At 41.0% G+C, this 19,472-nt stretch overlaps 1 protein-coding gene across 11 annotated transcripts in view; it reads left to right on the plus strand.

Annotated features, from left to right (window-relative positions):
* Positions 1 to 19,472, plus strand: part of SLC39A10 (solute carrier family 39 member 10) — a 212,112-nt gene that overhangs the window by 172,923 nt on the left and 19,717 nt on the right. For 2 of the 11 annotated variants that reach the window (XM_077181193.1, XM_077181203.1), the window contains exons 1-2: positions 6,841 to 7,004; positions 8,233 to 8,387. The exons of 3 other annotated variants lie outside the window; for them this stretch is intronic. In XM_077181193.1, the coding sequence (XP_077037308.1) occupies positions 8,376 to 8,387 (12 nt within the window). In that variant the 5' untranslated portion in view covers positions 6,841 to 7,004; positions 8,233 to 8,375. 6 more of the 11 variants (XM_077181192.1, XM_077181199.1, XM_077181200.1 and 3 more) reach the window with 6 other exon arrangements.

The raw sequence follows: 19,472 nt of genomic DNA on the forward strand, positions 1-19,472 counted from the left end.
CATCACCTGATGGGTCAGCAAAGACACATGACCACATCCCCTCTGTCACGAGTAGTCTCCTTAGTCCCATGCTTGAGAAAATGCTTCAAAACTTCTGTTCCCTTCTAAGCAATAACAGGAAGAATTCACCACTGTGAGAGTCTATCCTGCTGCTGCTGTGCTTGCTCTCAGAGGAGTTTGCTGGTTTACAGAAGGAGGTTGCTAAGTCATGCAGATCAGAAATAGTTAGGTAACATATTTACATTTCTCTGTTGTCTTCCCAGTTCTACTGTCCCACATCCCCATTGTCTGTCTCTCCCTCTAATTCCACTGATACTCATCTCTGGTTTTCACACTTCTTGTAATTTAGACCATATTTAGGTGTCTCCGTGATTCATCTTCTTGTGTATCAGCTAAAGTTTACTCCCTTCTTCATAGATCTTTATGCTTAAGTTCACACTCCTTCTTGCATCATTAAACCCAAAAATTATCATCCAACTGTGCAAAGGATCAGGGCAGCAACATAGAAAATCAAGCTGCAACACCTGAAAGCACTGTCAAATGGCTGTACTTAAAGGTTTGGAAATTGGGGTGTTCCCTAACATCATTTGCGCTCTTCCTTCTGCCTCTTTATTTATTTTATCTAGAAATCGTGAAATACAGGTGTAAAAATCACAAATGTAAACGATGGGGGAAATTTATCAAAGTTTAGGTGCATGCCAGCATTTCAAATCAAAGGTCAAAGTTTTAACAGTGCCCTAAAGGCCAGCAGGTCCCTTCAGTTCCCAGTTCTGAATTACCAGGCATGGAAGGATAAATACAGCTGACCTTAAGTTAATTCTCTCCCTAAACTGTGGGCCAGCCTTTGATATTTTTGATTTTCAGATCCTTTCTCTTGATTTTAGATTTTGTTACCAGTACAGTTTGTTTAAAGAAAAGCAAACAAAACACCCATTTAGTAATTTGCTTTATTTCTGCAAACAATACCTTTGTTTTCCCTGCCGCTGCATGTTCTTGTCCCACCTGTTCTCTGTAGGTGTCTCTGAGGTTTTGGATTTGTACTAAAGATGCGATGAGGCTGTAAGACATCCATTCAAATTCATATGGGTTTCCCTTTCCACTGCCAAAATTTCACAGAGGAGCAATGGCCAAACAGGCAGCCAGCACCTTAAGGATGTCTTGGCTTCCTGATTCTTCCTGCTGATAATGGCAGAATTGCAGGAGTTCAAAATTTGTCATTTCCACTCCCATGTGTAACAGAGGTGAAAGAAATGGGGAACTTCACCCCAGCAGCCTACTAAAATCCAGCTTGAGCAGAGCTGTGCTTCCATTACTCAGCTAAATCTAGGTCATTTATAAAAATACCAATTCACCAAATTAGTGGTTAAAATTTGACAGGCACTGACAATAAAAAGATGCTGACCTTTGATTTCTTATTTTAAGCTCCTCATTGATTTCTTCAAATAATGTCAGGGCCAGTCTCATTAATTTTTTTCCATTCTGTTTGAAAAGAGGGTGTAAAACAAATTCCTCAGCTTGTAAAGAGATTACATTAAAGCCAATATTTTCTCTTTGGTCAGGTGAGTCAGTTTTGGAATCGGTCGTTTGCTTTTATAAGTGAAAGCCTTTAGAGGAATTTCTACCCCACCCAGGCAGCTAGCACAGCTTTGTTTAATGTTTTGAACCCTGCCTGGCTCCAACAGATAATATCCATATTTATTGATACAGAGGTCTTGTGTGAACATGACCAGAAATTCTTTGTGCTCTGCAATCTCACCCCACTCGTGCTGCAGGAAGCAGATGACTGGCCTTTCCCACCCACCACTTCCTTTGGAATGAAGATGGTATCTCCCCACAACCACTGCCTACAGACAAGATGCCACAAGCAAACAGGTGTTTTCAGCAGGCAGGCAGGAAGGGAGAAAAATAAATAAACCTGAGCCTGCAAGAGAGGAAGAGGGCTGTGACACACTTTATAATATCCTCCAAGTCAAATTTTATCCCAGACCTGCAACCAGAAAATCCTGCCTGTCTCAGATCCAATGAAAGGGCTTTTGACTGCCTTAGAGAGCAGGACTAGACAGTTATGTTTAAAACAAATAATAACTAAACAAAGGAAGAATCATTTAACAAAGCCAAGTTTGCCAGCAAGCTTTCCTGTGGATAAGGATGCCAGTGTTTGCTAGCCTTGCAAAATTGGCCAAAGGTCATGTTGGCTGTTTCCCAAATTGCAGACAAACCTTTGAGTGCACCAAAGACTTCAGCTGCTGCTGCAGCATCACACCCTTCTGCTTATGTCCTTTAATGTTTATGTAACCTTAAGTCTAGAGCCAATGAAAAAGGGTTTATATTTTTTCTAAAAATGTCAGCCCATGTTTAAAAACAAAACAAAAAAGCCCAGCCCTTCCCCACAGAGTCAATTCAAAAACTTCTAAAACAAAGACCTTTAAAACCTATATCTTGTTTTGGCATGTTAAAAAATAATAAATTAAAAATTCCTAGATTTCTGTTTGAACAGACTTCCCATTGGTACTTACACTGATATTGTATTTAAAATTATGCAGATGGTATCATTGATTTTGATAGTTTTCCTTCAAAACCTATACAAATGCTCATACATGTTTAGATACTGAACAGAGGGGTATCTACATGTTGTAAGAGAAGGAGCATAAGAATGGTTTCTAGAAACAAAACAAAAAAGCTCAGATGGATTTCCCTTTTCTTCCCCATCTTAAAACTAAAGTAACTTTCAAATTATACTTACTAGTTCATGCAAAGCTAGCCAGATCTACTTTGATTTACCATTGGAATTCACACAGCTGAAACTAATTAGAGCTAATTAAAGGAACCTGCCAAGCAAAGGCTTCAGAGAGAGCACTCAGTTTGGCAGGAGGGTGGAAAAAAAAAGCATATATAGTTTCTACTAAAAGTCCCATTTTTATATATATGGCCATGGAGTAAAATAAACTTGGGCTTTAAATTCACTTCAAACAAACTAAGCAGTCCTGAGGCAGTGAAATCCCTCAGAGGACACCACTTCCTATTTCCAAGCACAACCTTTAATCACAGAATCACTACCTGCTTGTTTAAGTTCCCCCTGATGCTTAAACACTTCCCTTCTGTCCTTGCCATAAGCAAAGTCTCTGCTGCTTCAGCAGAGCCTCACTGCCTGGAGATGAGCACAGCCCAAAGTGCCAGGCAGTGAAAGTGCAGGTAAATGTGTAAACACAACAACCAGAGATGGTCTTACAGAAAATACACCAGGAAATTCAGAGCAGAAGAGACAACTGTCAGCAGGTCATATTTGAGACACAGTGTAGGAAATGATGATTTCTGTATGATTCCCTGGTATTTCACTTCAGAGCTCTTATCAGTATACTTGTGAGTAAGCTTCCTGCAGCAAAGCTCCTCCACTCCTGAGGAATTGGGTAAAATCCTTCTGCTTGGCAAGTCTGCATTGGCATTTCTGACTTTGTTTCAGGCTCCCAGAATGAATGAAATGCAAGGACAGAAACTAGAAAAAATGTTTGAAAGAGCAGGAAAGAAAATATGCATGTAGCATGTGTCACAAACCCAGCTACATTAACATTCAAATGCCTTAATTTCTCATTAAATCTTGGACAAGATGATTTAAAATAAAAGGAGGAAGTTGATGTTTCAAGCCATTACCTTGGCTTTTTCAAGAGACATCAGTACTTCAAAAGTAAGAAAATTAAGTTGGGCTCTTCAACCAAAAAAAAGCTGAATTTGCCAATAAGTTCATTTTGGCAACAAGTAGTGACATTTTTCTCCCACTTACATAACAAGATTTGTGTACACCTTCAACTACCAGCTTTCTACATTAATTTCTCCCAGTTAAAATATTTTTCAGTATTACTGTTCCAGTTCTCCAAGGAATACTCACAAGACTCTTACTTCTGTTTACAGTCAGAGGCACTATCACGATATAAGAACTAAATCTGTGTGCAGAATTATGGAGTAGCTTTGGGTTTTGGTTGGGTTTTTTGGATTGGTTGGGGTTTTTTTTTAATAATTTGTCTAAACAAACTACTTCTTTTGTATACATATACATGTCAGCCTTCTACCACCTCACCTGCAAGGAGGGACAGGAAACCAGTGAGTGAGATCTGTATATAAATATATATATATATATAAAATTCCCTTCCTCAGCCCAAAATATGAGTGTGAGTCCTACTCAGCAAGGAAGTGCCCTGTGAAAGGAGAGGGAAAAAACGCCAAGCCAGTTCTGTTCTAAAAGTATGGTAAGATATTCCTTTTGAAGCTTGAAAAGTCAGTCTGGGTTTGTTGCATACATTGGTGTTTTCTCAAGCTCTCAGCACTGTTGCAGTGCTGGCTGCCCTGCTCTGCTGTTCCAGCTTCCCTGCAACACAGAAAGTTGTTCCACAGGCTTCACAGGGAAACACACTCCTCAGCTTTTTTTCATGGTAAATGCCTGATCCAATAATTTTTGGTTTGGGTTTCTGAACTTATGTTATAGAAAGTCCTACTTTCTTTTCCTCAAATACTTTAGTGCAGTTCTTGCACTAAAATGTAGGGTGAAAACTGCAGAGAAGAAGCCTAAATGCAAGATACAATGTACAACTACAGGGAAAATATTCTAGATACAAGCAGGCTTTTCAATGTATCAGGAGAAAGCCAGGAGCAGACTGACTGGGAAGGTTCTAACCTAACTCAAACTACAAATGAGACTCATTTGTTAGCAGGAAATGTTAGCAGAGTGCTGGCAGGCCTGCTAATGGCCCCTTCTGGATTTAAAATGAACAGATACATGTTAGAGTGGGGAACAGCTGGAGGGTAGGAGAACCCACTAACAGAGATCTATTTATTGGTACACCTGGGCTGGGTGAGTTTCTGGAACATTACTGTGTACCATCACTATTTCATTTTATTAGAGTTCTTGATTTTTTTAAGGAGATTTTGCATTACTTGAGTTTTACTCAGAAAAGCTAACAAACCCCATATGCTCTATTTATTACTGAGTACAATTCCCTGAATAAACTCTGATGGAAAAAGAAAACTTAATTTTTAAATTTCTTTTTCCACTCAGTGGATCTATCTCTAGAGCAAACAGCAATACAAATCAGTCACACCTAGTCATCAATAGTGACACTGTGACAAATGTCTAATAACTATTGTCATAATCAGATCTGTATTTTATTTGCTGTGCTAGAATTCTGAGAGATAAGGGTCCTGCTTCAAGGTAAAAATCATTCAAATCAACATACAAAATGATCTGGTGCAATGCTTTGGTATACTACCTCATAATCACTTTATATCAGTTCCTAAAACTTGATGTGAGCCACTGACTTTGGACTAGTATGGTTTATATTCTAGTGATGGACTTGGTAAGACATATAGCAAAAAATGAGAGAGGGATTATGGTTGGGGTTTTTTTCCCAAAAAATAAATACTAAAGAGAGAAAATTATGTTGGAGGAGATAGGAAATTATCAATTCTGTTACTGAGACATGAACCTCATGGATAAATAAGAGACTAATCAGAAAAGTTCAGAAAAGATTCAGCATCACATACTAAAAAATTGGGTGTAGTGTAATGCACACAGCTGATGTGCTCTTAGGTCATTTGAGAGGTCTACATGTCTTTGTTTGTTTGCTGCAGTAGCTGCATTATAATGGACATTTATCATATTTAGAGAAGTTTACTCTGGTTTTCTCTCTCACCGTGACTTCAGTTTAATGCTTATGTGGTTTTTGGACTCTTAAAGGTAACAACTTTCTTTTGGTTGCTAAACAAATAGAAGTAATCCTTTACATGTCACCAAGGAAAAATCATGTAACTTTGGAGGCTTTTGGAGGGGATAACCATGGGGTATGCCCTGGACTTCAGACATGACTAGGACAGGATAGGATAGGGCTCTGGCTCTGCCAGGCCAGACTTAAGGTAGTGCTGGTGTGAATCATCTGGTTTAACAAAGGAACATTTTTAGAAATAATTAGGCTAGTTCCATTCAGTAATACAAGAATCTAAAAGCAAAATGTGTGCGTCCTTAACAAATAGAGGGAAGGTCGCTTTGCTTCTAGATACATTCTAGATACACTGCAGGCTTCTTCCAGATTGAAGCCTGCAAAGGAAACACTAGCTATTTTTTGGAGGAAAATGTCGTGAAAATTGTACGCGAATTTCTCCAAGAGAAAAATGAAACCGCCTAAAACTTATCTGAAACGTTCCTATAACTGTGCTTCAGCCTTTGAACGTGCTTCCTATAAATAACCATTACAAAACATGCTGGTCTATTTTAAACTATGATTTGTTGTGAAAGACTCCACTATATTGTAGGGCTTACGTTATAAACCAAAATGTCCCCTGATCCTCGGCGTTGAGCTAGCGAGGGTTTTGATTTACCCAAGGTTTGGTTTGGGGGCTTTATTTAGCTCTGTAGTTGTTGTCTAGGAATGGAGTGTGTCGTGACGAGGGGCTCCACCGCGCCATGGGAGACGCTCATTGCCTGCACAGGCTTTGGTGGCCTGAGCGAGCCTGACAGGAGTTTGTGGAGTGAAATAAACGGGGGTTGTGCCCACCTCGGCCCAGAAAGGTACCCCCGTAGGAAGGCAGCTCCATAGGAAGGTACGAATACCCTGTTGTTGCTCTCTGTTGGGGAGAGACGGACCCTCTCCCGAGGCGGCTGCAGAGGCGGCAGCTCGGCCCCGGTCCCGCAGGCCGGGCTCCCTCGGCCGGGACAGAGCCGCGCTGTCCCGGGCCCGCCGCGCTCCCTCCGGCGCTCCCGGGCCCCGCGGCCATGGCCGGGCCGTGCGCGGAGCCGCCGCAGCGAGGGGCGGGCGGGCAGGGCCGCTACGCCACTTTCGTAGCGCTGGAGGAAATGGCTGCGCATTGGGCAGCGCGGGCTGCGGGGCCGCGTGTGCAGGGCGAGCGCGGCGTAGCCGGCTCTGTGAATAGCGCCGGCGGAGCGGCAGGAGGAGGAGGAGGAGGCGCCGCGGCGGTTTGGTACCGAGCGGAGAGGGAGATGCACACGGCACTCGAGTGAGGTAGCTATAAAACCCCATTTGTTTACATGCCCTCCCCCACAGCCGCCCGGCGCCGCGGAGCGGGTGGCGGCCGGCCCGGGCCGCGCCGGGGCGGGGGGGCGGCGGTGCGGGCGAGGAGCCGCGGCGGGGACCGAGCGGCGGTAGCGGACAGCGGCTCGCCCGCGATGCGGAGCGGCGAGAGGGGCGCGCGGCGGCGCGGCCGCCTCATCACGTGGCGGCGGGGCGCGAGGCCGCGGGGTGCGCGCGGGGGGCCGGGGGGCGGCGGGCGGGGGGGCCGCGCCCGGGCTCCCCCCGAGGCGGAGCGCGAGGCGCCGCCGCGGCCCTGGCGCATCCCCCCACCCCCTTTCTTCCTCTGCTCGTGAGGCGACCATGCGGCAGGTAAATCCTCCCCGCCCCCGCGCCCAGAACGGGCGGCCCGGGACGTGGCCGCGGCGCTGCGGCTGCCCGGGCTGCTCGGGCGGAGAGAGAAAGGGGGGCGGCGGGGGTCGGGGGGTGCGGTGGGCCCCGTGTCCCGGCGGGTTCGAGCCGCGCGGTGCCCGCTCTGCCGCTTCCCTCCGGCAGCCTTCCTGCCGGGAGTGCGGCTTTGGGCGCGCCCCGGCCCTGCCGAGCTCGCTCGTTCGCTCGCTCTCGGTGCGGCCACGTGGAGGCCGCGGGTGCGGGGGGAAGGAGCCGGCCCTGCCCGCCCGGCGTGGGCGCTGCGGGTGTGCAGGGCGGCAGCGCCGTGCGGGAGCCGTGCGGAGCCCGCAGGACTTGGCGGTGTTTGCGGACAGTCTGGGACGGTGGGTGATGAACAAGCCAGGCCATTAAATCTTGCAGGGCTTACGGCTGGGATTTAGTGCTAACAGCTGAGGAAAAATCACTCGGGCTGTAACCCGCACGTAACCTTAAATAAGGGTAAGGGCGAAAGGGTCAGGAGGCTTTGTCGCTGTGCTGTACAGACACAGAAGTGATGAGGGAAAAACATTGATTTCCTGTTCTCGACCATCTCTGCTGCTTATGCTGCGTCCTTTGGAAATACCCACTTAACGTTGAAACTGCGGAATAAAATTGCTCTTTAAAATCTCTAGCAATCTTTGTCATTTTTGGGCCTCTTTGTAGAAGTGTTCATGCCTGCTAGTTGATAAAACTCTCTGAACAAGAGTTGCGTGAGTAGAAATACTTCTGGTTTGTAGCACTCGTAACGCTGTATGTGTGTAAGTAGCAATCATAATGTGTTTTTTTTATTAAGGTAGGATCTTGTACCATAACACCAAGGGAGCCTGTGATAACCTCGAGCCTGATACAGAACTGAGAAATGCACACTGGAAGACCTGGTTAGTTTTCAGACGAGCGGAAGCAGTTGTCATCTAGTTAACAAAAGTAATTCCTGGCATGTTCCAGTGGGTATGTTCTTGTATCCCTTTGGGTAGTAGTAACTGACACAGTGACATAAAAATAGAAAACTTTCTATATTAAAAAGGTATTATATGAGGGTTTTTAATTGGACTTTCACAGAGAATGCAGTCTGATTTCCTCTGCCGAATAATGTGCTTTGCTTCAGATGGTAGGGAAACAGGAATTGGGACTGAGGCACAGTATGTAACTCCAAAGTGAGGGACTAATGGTTGCTCTATAGGCTAATAGTCTGGCGTGGTCATGTAAGACAAGAACTGGAAAAAACACTGAGGTCCCCAGCAACATTGATCAGTGTCACTATACTTTACCAGCTAAATTCTTGTGCTAAATTAATGGTTAAAGTAACCATTTATTAGTGGTGGTGTCCTGCAGCATTTTTATTTTAGACTGCTTTTAGCTCATACTTTGGAGTAAAAAAGTATGCAGCCATGCAATCTATTTCTAAAGGAGAATAGGGTCTTGATAGATGGACAGACTGAATTAATTGTGTGTGTTTGATGAGATTAATGGTGGCAGTTCCATATTGGCATTACGTTAGTGTCCATGGGTGGGTGCAGAGGGGTTGTTATACACTGTTACCTATCTGGAGTAGGCAGTATGACTGGAGATTCTAGCTACGTAAAAAAAATTCCAAAAAAGTGTGCTTTGTTTCAGTTAATATCTGTAGGTCTTTGTGCTTTCCAGGTTGGCTTACATAAAACCCAAGTATTAAGTTTGCAGCATATATCCAGTCAGTCATAAAATGTGCAATTACAGCAGAGCTGTGGTTTAAAGTTATTCAAATATGCTCACAGGCTTTGTCTTAATTGATGTTTTTCCAATTGCATGAAAATAATTTCATTAAATTGGATCATCAGGGTAATTCAGACATGTTCTAGAAAGTTTACTTGACGTAAAAAAGCACATGATGACCACCATTACTTTGACAGTGAGATAAATATATATATATATATATATATAGGTATGGCAAAATTAATGTATCCAACATGGAATAGGTACTTCCTGGTCTTCACTAAGTAAGTCAAGCAGCTTTAATTTACTCTTTCTATTCTTAATACATTTTCTGCAAAGTAGTGGCTGATTCAAGTCTGAAGAGACTTTTTAAGTAGTGCCCAGATCACACTGACTTAAGCTCGGATATAGTCCTAAAGGAAGCGTTTGGACTTGTTTGCCTTTGCTCTCCAGTTTCAATGTCGTTTGATCATGACTGTGCCTATTGTAAAGACTTATTCCTGTCTCTGTCACAGTTTTTACAGAAGTGGAAGTTTGTTTTGAATGTGTGATAGGCATTTGATAAATCAGTGATGAAGTAAATCAATTTGAGAACATTTACATGTTTTCATCAGATGGAATTGCTGATTAAAATTACAAAAGCTACTTAAAAGCCAAACTCCATTAAAGTTTTTCTGCAAGTTACAATTTGGTCATTTACTGCAGTGAAACTTGGTGAAAGGATGGTGGCATCTGTACAAACTAATGGACAGACATAACTGCATGTGTCAGCAGTGAAAATGATACTAGAATGAGAAAACCTCATTCCATTTTCTTCTCAGTTTGATGATCAGTGATGTCAGAACCCTTGGTATTTCACAGCATATTATTTTGTAGGGTGTTTTCAGAATTGTCAAATGTGTCTTGACTTCTTGTAACACATTTAAAAATGTCAGCAGAAGTTTCAGAGAAGTTTAATGGCAGTTCTGTTCCTTGGGCAGGTATTTTTTCACAGGATTGAGCTTTAGGTGCAGGGTGAGTTCCTTAGGAGAATTTATGCCTTTCGGGAAGCAATTTCTATTCTAATGTGAAGAAAATCTGTATAACTTCCTGGTTTACTGTGGGAGTCCAACTTAATTTAGAGAGCAATTATTTAAAACAATTTTATCATCTGAAAAGTATTATCTTTGGGGGTGGGCTACTGAAGTTATCTTAAATGAAACTAGTAATTTTATCTTCCTGATAAAGGCCTGAAGTAACACTTAATGCAGAAAGAATTACGACTGCTCTTACATCATTCTTTAATTACAGCTGAGATATTACTTGAAATACACCTAATAAGGTCTGGTAAGGAAATGTGTACCACTTAGGCAAAGCTAATAAAACCTTTTTTTTCCTAAATTTCAAAAACTGATTGAAATGCTGGAAACCATGTCCTGCCATGGTGTAACCTCCTAAAGGAGAGAAAGGTATGTGCTGTGTCAGTCCCCCTATTCACAATCTTTTAGTGCTCTTGAGTCAGTGCCATTGCTCCAGGCTTTTTGGATGTAATAAAAATCTGAGGAGTAAAGAAGCTAAAGAATAATTGTTTGAAGTCACTTTTGTTACCTCTGTGATAGTGCAAAGTCTGTACAGGTTTTAATACCCAGAAAGCTGGAAAGCAGCATAAAAGACTTGGAAGATGATGGTTTGCTGATGTCAGTCTGAAAAGCTTCTGAGAAGAAGGGGATGTTGGAATTATATGTAGGGTGTTGCACCCATGCTGGGGGACATGATTCATGAGACTGGAAATGCTCTCCTCTGACATTGTGCTGCCTCATCTCTCTTTCCATTTCCTGGCTGCTTTTTCCATTGCCGCAGAGCAGGAATGACTCAGCTGTTGGCCTTTCTCTCAGTGACCAGGAGCTTCATTCTCATCTGGCTGTCACCTTCTCTGTAGCCTCATGAAGTCTGTGAGAGAAACCTGCCCCTCTTTTTGTTCTGTGTTGACAGTCACAAGTCAGTATTAAAGTAGCACGTCTGTACAAGATGTGAAATATTCAGAGAGAACTTAAAACTCCAGAAAGAGTTTCTGAACTGTTAAGAGGCACAGGAAATTGTATAAGCATTCAATTTGGTGCTTAATTGATAAGCACAATTCTGAATAAGTGTGAATAAGTCTGAATAATATCTTAAGTGATAAAGACACAGTTCTGAAGTCACTGAGATAGCTGAACCAATCTAGCTTTGGGAGAAAGTCTTTGGAATACTGGAAGCTGCTGTCTAACTGATCATGTCTGAAAGTCATCAATCTACATTGAGGTTGGTCAGATAAGATAAAATGCATATGTGAGATAAAATGCTCTTCAGGTTAAGAATGTGTGAAAGAAGTTTCATGCAGAATCTGTATAAAATTGTAAATACAATAAACAGGGACTTTGTGCAGTGTTTCTGCATGTAGGTTATAGATGCTTTAGAAATAGTTACCGATCGCAGCTCCTAGTAAAGATCACTGTAATCCAACATGAATTACAGGCAGGGGTTGTCATACAATTTATATGTAAAGATGCAGGTCTCTAGATTACCTGACTTGCACTACATTCATAAATAGCTCCTTAGGGTGATGATTATTAATGGACAAAAATGATACCTTGAATTCTCAAAGATAACTGTAAATGATAAATTATTTACACCTGGTGATTTGATATCTATAAATAGTTACCCTTTAACCAAGCTAATTGCTGATAATAGCATGCAACCATACTGAGATTGGAGCAGCAAAGAAAAACAAAGGAAAAGTGTATGCAATCCTCAAGGTAGTCTCAGTAGACATTCTTTTTATGGATTTTTTTTTGAGCAATATCTTTGTTAATACTGATTTGCATTTTAAATAGGATTGAGTAGCACTGAATTCCATCTAGGACTGTTCATGATAGCCATATGTCATTTGTACAGCTGGCAGTTGAATTCAATCCCCAGTCATGTCCCAAGTGAGTGTTCCTGCAAGGGGGAGCAGTGAACCAGGGCTGCTTCTCAGTCCTGCTTCATTCATATCTTGTACAGAGCAGTCTAGAAAAGCTGCTTCACTGCCAAGTGGCAGACTGCACTCTGTTTCACATGATGGTTGCATTACTTCCAGGGCTCTGTGCAGTTCCTGTAACCATTCCTGTCAAGGAAGGCCTCTTTCCACCAGGGCTCCGCTGCCCTGATAAACACTTTGATCCATGAAATGCAAACGGTGTCATATAGGCCATATGTATTGTCTGGTGCTGTTTGCAGAATATAGCAGCATTTTTTGTGCTGACCTGAACATCCGTCTCTAGAAGACAGTATCTCAGTTGCAAAATAACGTGGTTGCCTTGCAGTACTAGGTTTTTTAATCTAAATATAAAATATTCCTATTTATTTGATGTCTGCTACAATACATAAACAGGATAGATTTCCATCCTTGCTGTTCTGAACTGTGCTTTGAGGCAATTGTCCAGCAGAGGCATTGCATTATATTAACAGGGTCCACTTGCTCCCACACCATACATTCAGTAAATAAATACTCAGTAGCTGCAGCAGGATGTATATACAAAATTTTGCTTTTCATTGTATTATGCCCATAACTAGTTATTTTTTCACTGAGTTGCTGTGTTTGTACTCCAGATAAGAGATTGAGTTCTCTAAAGTGTTTAGTCTAAATTTATGTATCTGTGTCTTGCAGAGTGTGATACAGAGTCACAGAAGTTCATTTTTAGTGGCTTTAGGCAAAAATTCTTACATTGGCTTTTGCTAACTATGTTCAGTAGTAGGGAGAGGAATGTGAGGGGTTAATGCTGACTCCTAAAAAAGAACAGATGAAGATGAGATGCTTTAATAACAATGCAGCAAGTATAGCAAATTATTGTTGTTTCCCTTGTATCAAGCTCTGTGATTCAAATTAATTGCAGTAAACAGTTATGCTGAGTGATGTAAAATACTTTGGTCCCAGTCTTTGAAGATGATACTTTGCCTTGTATTGTACTGTTGTTGAGTTCTTAAAACAGAAATAAAGTTGAGAAAGGTGGATTGCCACATATTTGTGGAAAATCCTGAGAGATCCTATAAATAAACTAATTTACTGGAATTTTCTCCATCACCATAGCTTAATTGTTAACGGTAAATCAGCAAAGACAAAGGATTAATTATATTTTATAAACAAAATATTCTCACGGTGAAACACCTAGAGGAGTACATTGTTCTACACATGAAAGGAATGTATCTCTACAATGGGAAAACCCCACATTTTTTGCTGAGTTTTGCCATATCCTATGAAAAGTGTCATACAGGAGTTCCTTGTATTCAGTCAAGCAGTGATTGAATAGGAGTGAAGTACCAAAATGATGCCTCACGTGCTCTGCGGGTTTTTGTTCTGGGCATGCAGTTACAATTTGCTTCAGTTTGACTTCCCTTGACAATAAGCAATGCCAGACCCTTAATATTTCTGCCTCATATATTACCAGTAATATTGTGCTTCCTTGCCCCTCTTCTGTCTAATCTTGCACTAAGAGTAATATTGGGTATTGAATACTGTGTTTTCATTATTTCATCTTAAACTTCTGAGCTAATACCTCGCTAAGAAAGGTTTACTGTTCGTGGTGAGTGATTCTTAAAGCCAGTCAGTATTTGTATCAGTTTGAATGGTTGCCTCCATCACTACACAAACCTGTAATGAGTAGCCAGGTAGATCTTTCAGAATAATCCTGGTTCAAATAAATGATGGCAGGGAAATGGCATGAATTCTGTTGGGGTCTCACCTGGATATGTGATGAAAATGACACTAAGTGGTTCAGCTGGGCATTTCGTTGGTGGATTTACCTGCTGAAATATGTACTGCTATTTTATTCCTGTGTCAGACTGGATAAGTGTTACTTCTGAATCTGCCAGGACACCTTCACAAACTCCTTTGTCTCCCACAATTACTGAACAAAGACACATCTGGAAGCTCACTAATTCAAGATGTCACTGGTTCCAGTAGCTAGCTGCCTGCTCTCTAAGAGTAGCAGTTCTCCTGGTTTGTTCTCTTGACTGAGTAACTTTATTAAGAAGAATTTGAGTGGCTTGTTGGTAGGGCACCTTAGAAAAGTCTGTGATGTCAGTTCATTATTTAAAAATACAGATCTAAAAATACAGATTTGATTCAATAGTATATAATTTGAAACCTCTTTGTTCTAGGAATGGCCTTCACAATCAGGCACTAATTTGGCATGGCACATGTAAAAGTTTGCTTTAGTCTCATGTTTGAGTGGACTTCATAATTGACAGCTTTTCAAAATTTATTTTTCTGGTTTTTTTCAAGTGAGATAAGACATTGGCGTAGCAGTAGGCATACATAATTCCCTTTCTGATTGCAGCAGTGATGAAGAGAGGTTTATTATATAGATGTAGGTATTAAACAATCATCAAAGACTTGCCTTTTATGCCTTCTAACATACCACAAGTACTACAACGTAGTGCAAGGATAGTGGTGTAAGTTATAAGAATAAAAGTACTGCAACTGGTTTTAACACTTTATTAGAAATATTGTTATATTCTGTTCTGAAGGGAAAGTTGGAGAAATTATTTTCAAATAGTGTTCAGCAGGAAATAAGTTTCAATGTTACTTGAGTGCATTTTGAGGTGGCCAGTTGTTTTATTTGTGCTCTCTCAGAATGTTCTGTTAGACTGCAGATCAACCAGATCAGTGACTGGTGCTCCCACCTAAAGCTGGGTGGCTCTTTTTTTTGTGTGGACTGTGCTCTTTGTGCAGCTGTACAGTGCAGTGAGCCAGATAGGAAAAGTAATCTGTCATGAAAATAATCTTTTTTTTTTCTTTTTCTAGGCTTTTTTTTCAGCAGAATCTAGTTGTACAGCTGCACAGTGAACAGATCAGCAAACAAATGTGCTGGTGTCCAAAAATGGTTTTGTGGGCATGGGAACGAGAGAGTGAAGCAGTGGGGGAGGGCAGCACTGCTGCTTTAAGTGCAACACCATCTTAAAATATTTGTTGAACTTCATCTTTGGTTGTAACCAAAACAGTTTGCTTACTTTCAGAAGAAAAATGAAGTATTAAAATGCAGCTGTAAGTGGTTTATCTTTTCAAGTATTTCAATCTTACAAGTGCTGGCTGGTATCTTAATACGATCTAATGGAACAGTATATTCAATACAGAATATTGGCACAAAAGCAAATTGGCTCTGTTATAAATTCTGTGCATTAATAGGTGTTTCATGGACTACATCCAATTTATATATGAAAGACTGCAAATTAATTCTTGGTGAGCAGAACTAGTACTTACAGAACTTCCAAGTATTCTGAAGTTTTTATATTATCTTGAGCTCTGAGAAGGATCCTGTACTCAGCAATTTCTTACAAATAACTGACCCTTTGAAGAAGGCTCTCCAGTTTTCTTATGTTCAGAATAAATGCTCCTTTCTGGATAACTGAGCTGGTAGATTGCTACTGTATTAGTTCAAGATCATTTTATTACACTTGGGACTTGGCTTTTCAAATACTTCACAGTTCAGATTTTTAGGAAGTATTCATGGTGTGTTCAGTTATGCATAAATGCTTTCTGTACTCTGTAAGTCTTACCTGGTATTAACTTGGCAAACAGGGTTTGGATCAGTTAGTTAATGCTCTCTTCTTACAAAGTGCCCCTCCTACTGGGCTGTAGGTTTTCAAATGAATGAGGCTCACTGAAATCCACAAACCTGTTTCACTGAGATCCATAAACCTGTTTCACTGAAATTGAAGAAGGAAGAAAGTACAGGAGATGGGTGAGAACTGAAGTTAGAAATGGTTAATTTCAACTTTATTGATCTGTAGCATGTTTTCCTGTGTCCGTTAGCAGAAGCTACTGTCGGCTTAAGACTGATAAAACAAAAACAGATTGTTATTATTTAGTTAAAATGTGTTTATGGCTTTCTTAAAATGTCTTTCAGTAACAACAATATATTAATTTCACATTAATTTTTTTAAAAACTTACCTTAAAAATGTGTGCTAGATTAATAGGATTTTGTATTCTAGTATTTGTTAAAAATGTGAAATTAAAAAAATATAGAGTAGGTTCATCTAGATTTTCAGATTCCAGCCTTTTTATTTTTAACTGAATATTTTTATGAAGTATTGCACTGTTCAGGATGGGGGGAAGCTGCATACATCTCTCCTGCACATACACTGGAGTGAATACCTGCAGTATAGAAAAGCAGTTAAATTTCTAGGACTTGAAAGAAAAACTGTCTTTGTCTAGTCAATAATTATTTCAAGGAATATTTCTCTTTTTAAGAAATTGGCATTTCTCATAGAGCTGTTACTCTGAGAAGTTCCTAATAGAAATTAATTACACAAGTGCTGAACTTGCCCTGCCTCACAGTGAGAATGTTTAGTTTGGTAAAAATATGGCTTTCTCCTTATTTTTAGCACCTCTTTGTCTCTCTGGGTTCTCTCTTGGCTTAGCTGGAGCATGTGTTTGGTGTGGAACTCGTAGAAGTCCATGAAATCTTGCTAAGGCACTTTCCTCTCTGTGGCATTCAAGCTGAGTAACTTAGAGGAGTCAAAGATGTTTTTCATAGATGAGCAGAACATTCTTCAGAGAAAACACGGATAAGAAAGTTAAACAACAAGGGAGTGAAACTGAAATTACTTGGGAAGGAGCGTGGGAAGGGAAGAAATCAGTGCATTTATATTACAAATATTTCAGGTTATTAAAATTGTTGGGAGTACACAACGAAAAGGGTTAGGGGGAAGAAAGTTGGGCACTTAAAATATTCTTGTCAGCATTGTACACAGAAAAAATGCTGTACTGCGTGGGCTGCAAGTGCTGGAATAACAGATGTGGCTTTCATTTCAGTTTGAATTTTGTATGACTGCATTATTTGAATCCAAGTTTGTTGTTTCAAAGTACAGCCTAACTCTTGAACTAGTTTTCTAGTCTCAGTGAAACAGTCAGTGATAAATAAACAAAGATGTCCCCACAAATTATATGCCAGGCTTTAAGGCATAAAGTGCTATGTAAAACAAACAGTTGAAATAGATAGTAAGCACTGTAGATAAATTTCAGAAATCCAAGGGACATTGAATGAAAGAAAGATTTTAAAAGAAATAAAACCAAACCCAACTCTGATGACTGATGCCTTTGTTTAAGTAGCTGAAACATGCTAGGCAGCGAGTGGTTTGCACGGAGATGTGCTGAGTTTTCCATGGCACTACTGCCCATGTGCTTGCACCTGAGGCTCTGTGTGTGTGTGGGAGTTCAGTCAGTTCTCCATGTGCTGGGAATGATCTCTTGCACTGCAGTGTGGGGAGGGGATGGGTGCCCCAGGATGGCAGCATCGTGTGCCTTCCTGACATGCCCTCTGCTGGGACACACCTGATCTGTGCCCCCCTGCAAATGTACACCTTCTGATTGTGCAGCTTGGCTTGGGGGCTGTCCCGCTGCCTGAGGTGTCAGAAGGACTCTGCTGGTTGTCCCTGCAGCTCAGGGAGGTGCAGCAGGTGCTGTTGGTTCAGCCCTGCCCTTTAGGGGTGCTGTATTTCACTGACCCACAGCTCGGAGCTGTTCTCCCTCCTCTGCCCCTCAGAGCTGGGAAGGGCAGGCAGCAGGGAATCAAACAGTGAACAGAATCAGGCTAAGGCTGACAGCAGTAATAGGCAGAGTCTTTCTCAACTTTGGTGTAGCCTTCTCCTCAGGCTGCCCTTGCATATTCTCTTGGGGGATTTGAGAGTCTTAATGTTCCTATAATGAGATCAGCTATACACAATTTTGTGCCACTGAAGTGTACAGAACTTCAGCTTTCCAGTATTATACACGAGTGCTGCCTGACAGGTTAAACATGACAGGTATTTACAGTTGCCTAGAGAATAATGAAGCTCATTTAAAAAGAAAGAATTAATTCTTTCTGGCTGTTCTTTTGGAACATTTGTTTTTTAATTATCTGTTCCATAACAAGATTTGCAATGGAAGATAGAGAATATTATACAATAGAAGATCAAAAATACTGTGGTAGGGTTATTACTGTTTTAACTGAAAACAGACAAGTAATTGATTTTGAAACTGCTCTGAGACTGATCAGCTCTTGTTTTTCAGCAACGAATCACAGTCATAGGTTGCAAACTATTTTAACCACTAGGGCATGGAGAAAAGGTACCATTCAAAGCTAAACACCACAATTAGGGATGCATGACTTAAGTTTCCAAGTAATGTATTAGTAGTATTGTATGAGACAGTCACATGGAAAAGATCATGAGGTTGTGAAAAGGATTATGAGCATGCTTTAGTCATGAATTTCTTGGTAGAGATATTTTAGTCTGGATCATGCTTGTTTAAATGAGAATTATTTAACTTTGCTTGTTCTGATTGTATTACCAGTATGTGGCAAAGGGGGAGAAAAGGTTTCTTACCTACAAAAGTAGTATTACTTTATATATATATTAATACATGAAAATAATATTTCAGGAAATTTTGGGGGTGAACTTACCATATTGAACTACTTGAAAAAGTTTATCCCAGCCCTGAAATCAGTAACTGGAATGTAGGGGACTGAACTGGAGATAAACTATGGTTATTCCAGACTGATAATTGACCAGTTGTTTATAAAAATAAGGCATTAATGTACAATGAGTAGCCATTGACCTATCTGACATCCATGGAATTAATTTTGATGCAGATGCCTACATTTTACATTTAAAAACATAAGCCCAGATATTCTTCTGGGCTTATGTTTTTAAATGGGACAGCATTGCAAAAGAGAGTTTTGCTTTTTAAAAAAGTTTTGTAAGTTCTTGAAGCTCCAGTGAAAAAGTGAACTTTCATAGTTTGGATTTGTAGAGATTACCAAGAGAAAGGTTTTTCCCAGTCTCCTGTGTTGACACATTTATTTGCCATATAAAGTCCTTAGAAAGCAGTTCCTTCATTTTCTCTGCCGACTTGTTACAAGTATAGGAGCTTCCAACAGATATTTTGGGAAAGTCAGATGGACTTCAAATGTTTATGGTTTGCTGCAGAGGACTTTCCTGGCCAGTTTCACAAAGCACATTTTAGTGAGCAGTTCTGGGGGCCTTGGTAACCAAATTTCACCTGTCTCATGTGAGAGTCAGCGGCACCTTAGGATGTGCTGAGCAGGTCACTCGTGTCTGGGAATGGAGGGCCAGTGGCAGCTCCAGTCCAGGTGCACATCAGGAACTAAAACCACCGGTAAGAGTGGCAAGAGCTTAAAGCACAGCTGGCCTGTGTCCTGTCCCCTCACATGCCTGCATTTGCTGCAGTGTAAAATGGTGACTTGTTTTCAATTATGAACACAAGATAAGCTTTTGCAGTGTCTCCTTCACAACCTGGTGTTGAATTGTAAGTTTTTTACATGTAACACTAAATTGAAAAC

This window comes from Agelaius phoeniceus, chromosome 7, assembly GCF_051311805.1.
Source record: "Agelaius phoeniceus isolate bAgePho1 chromosome 7, bAgePho1.hap1, whole genome shotgun sequence".
NCBI lineage: Eukaryota > Metazoa > Chordata > Aves > Passeriformes > Icteridae > Agelaius > Agelaius phoeniceus.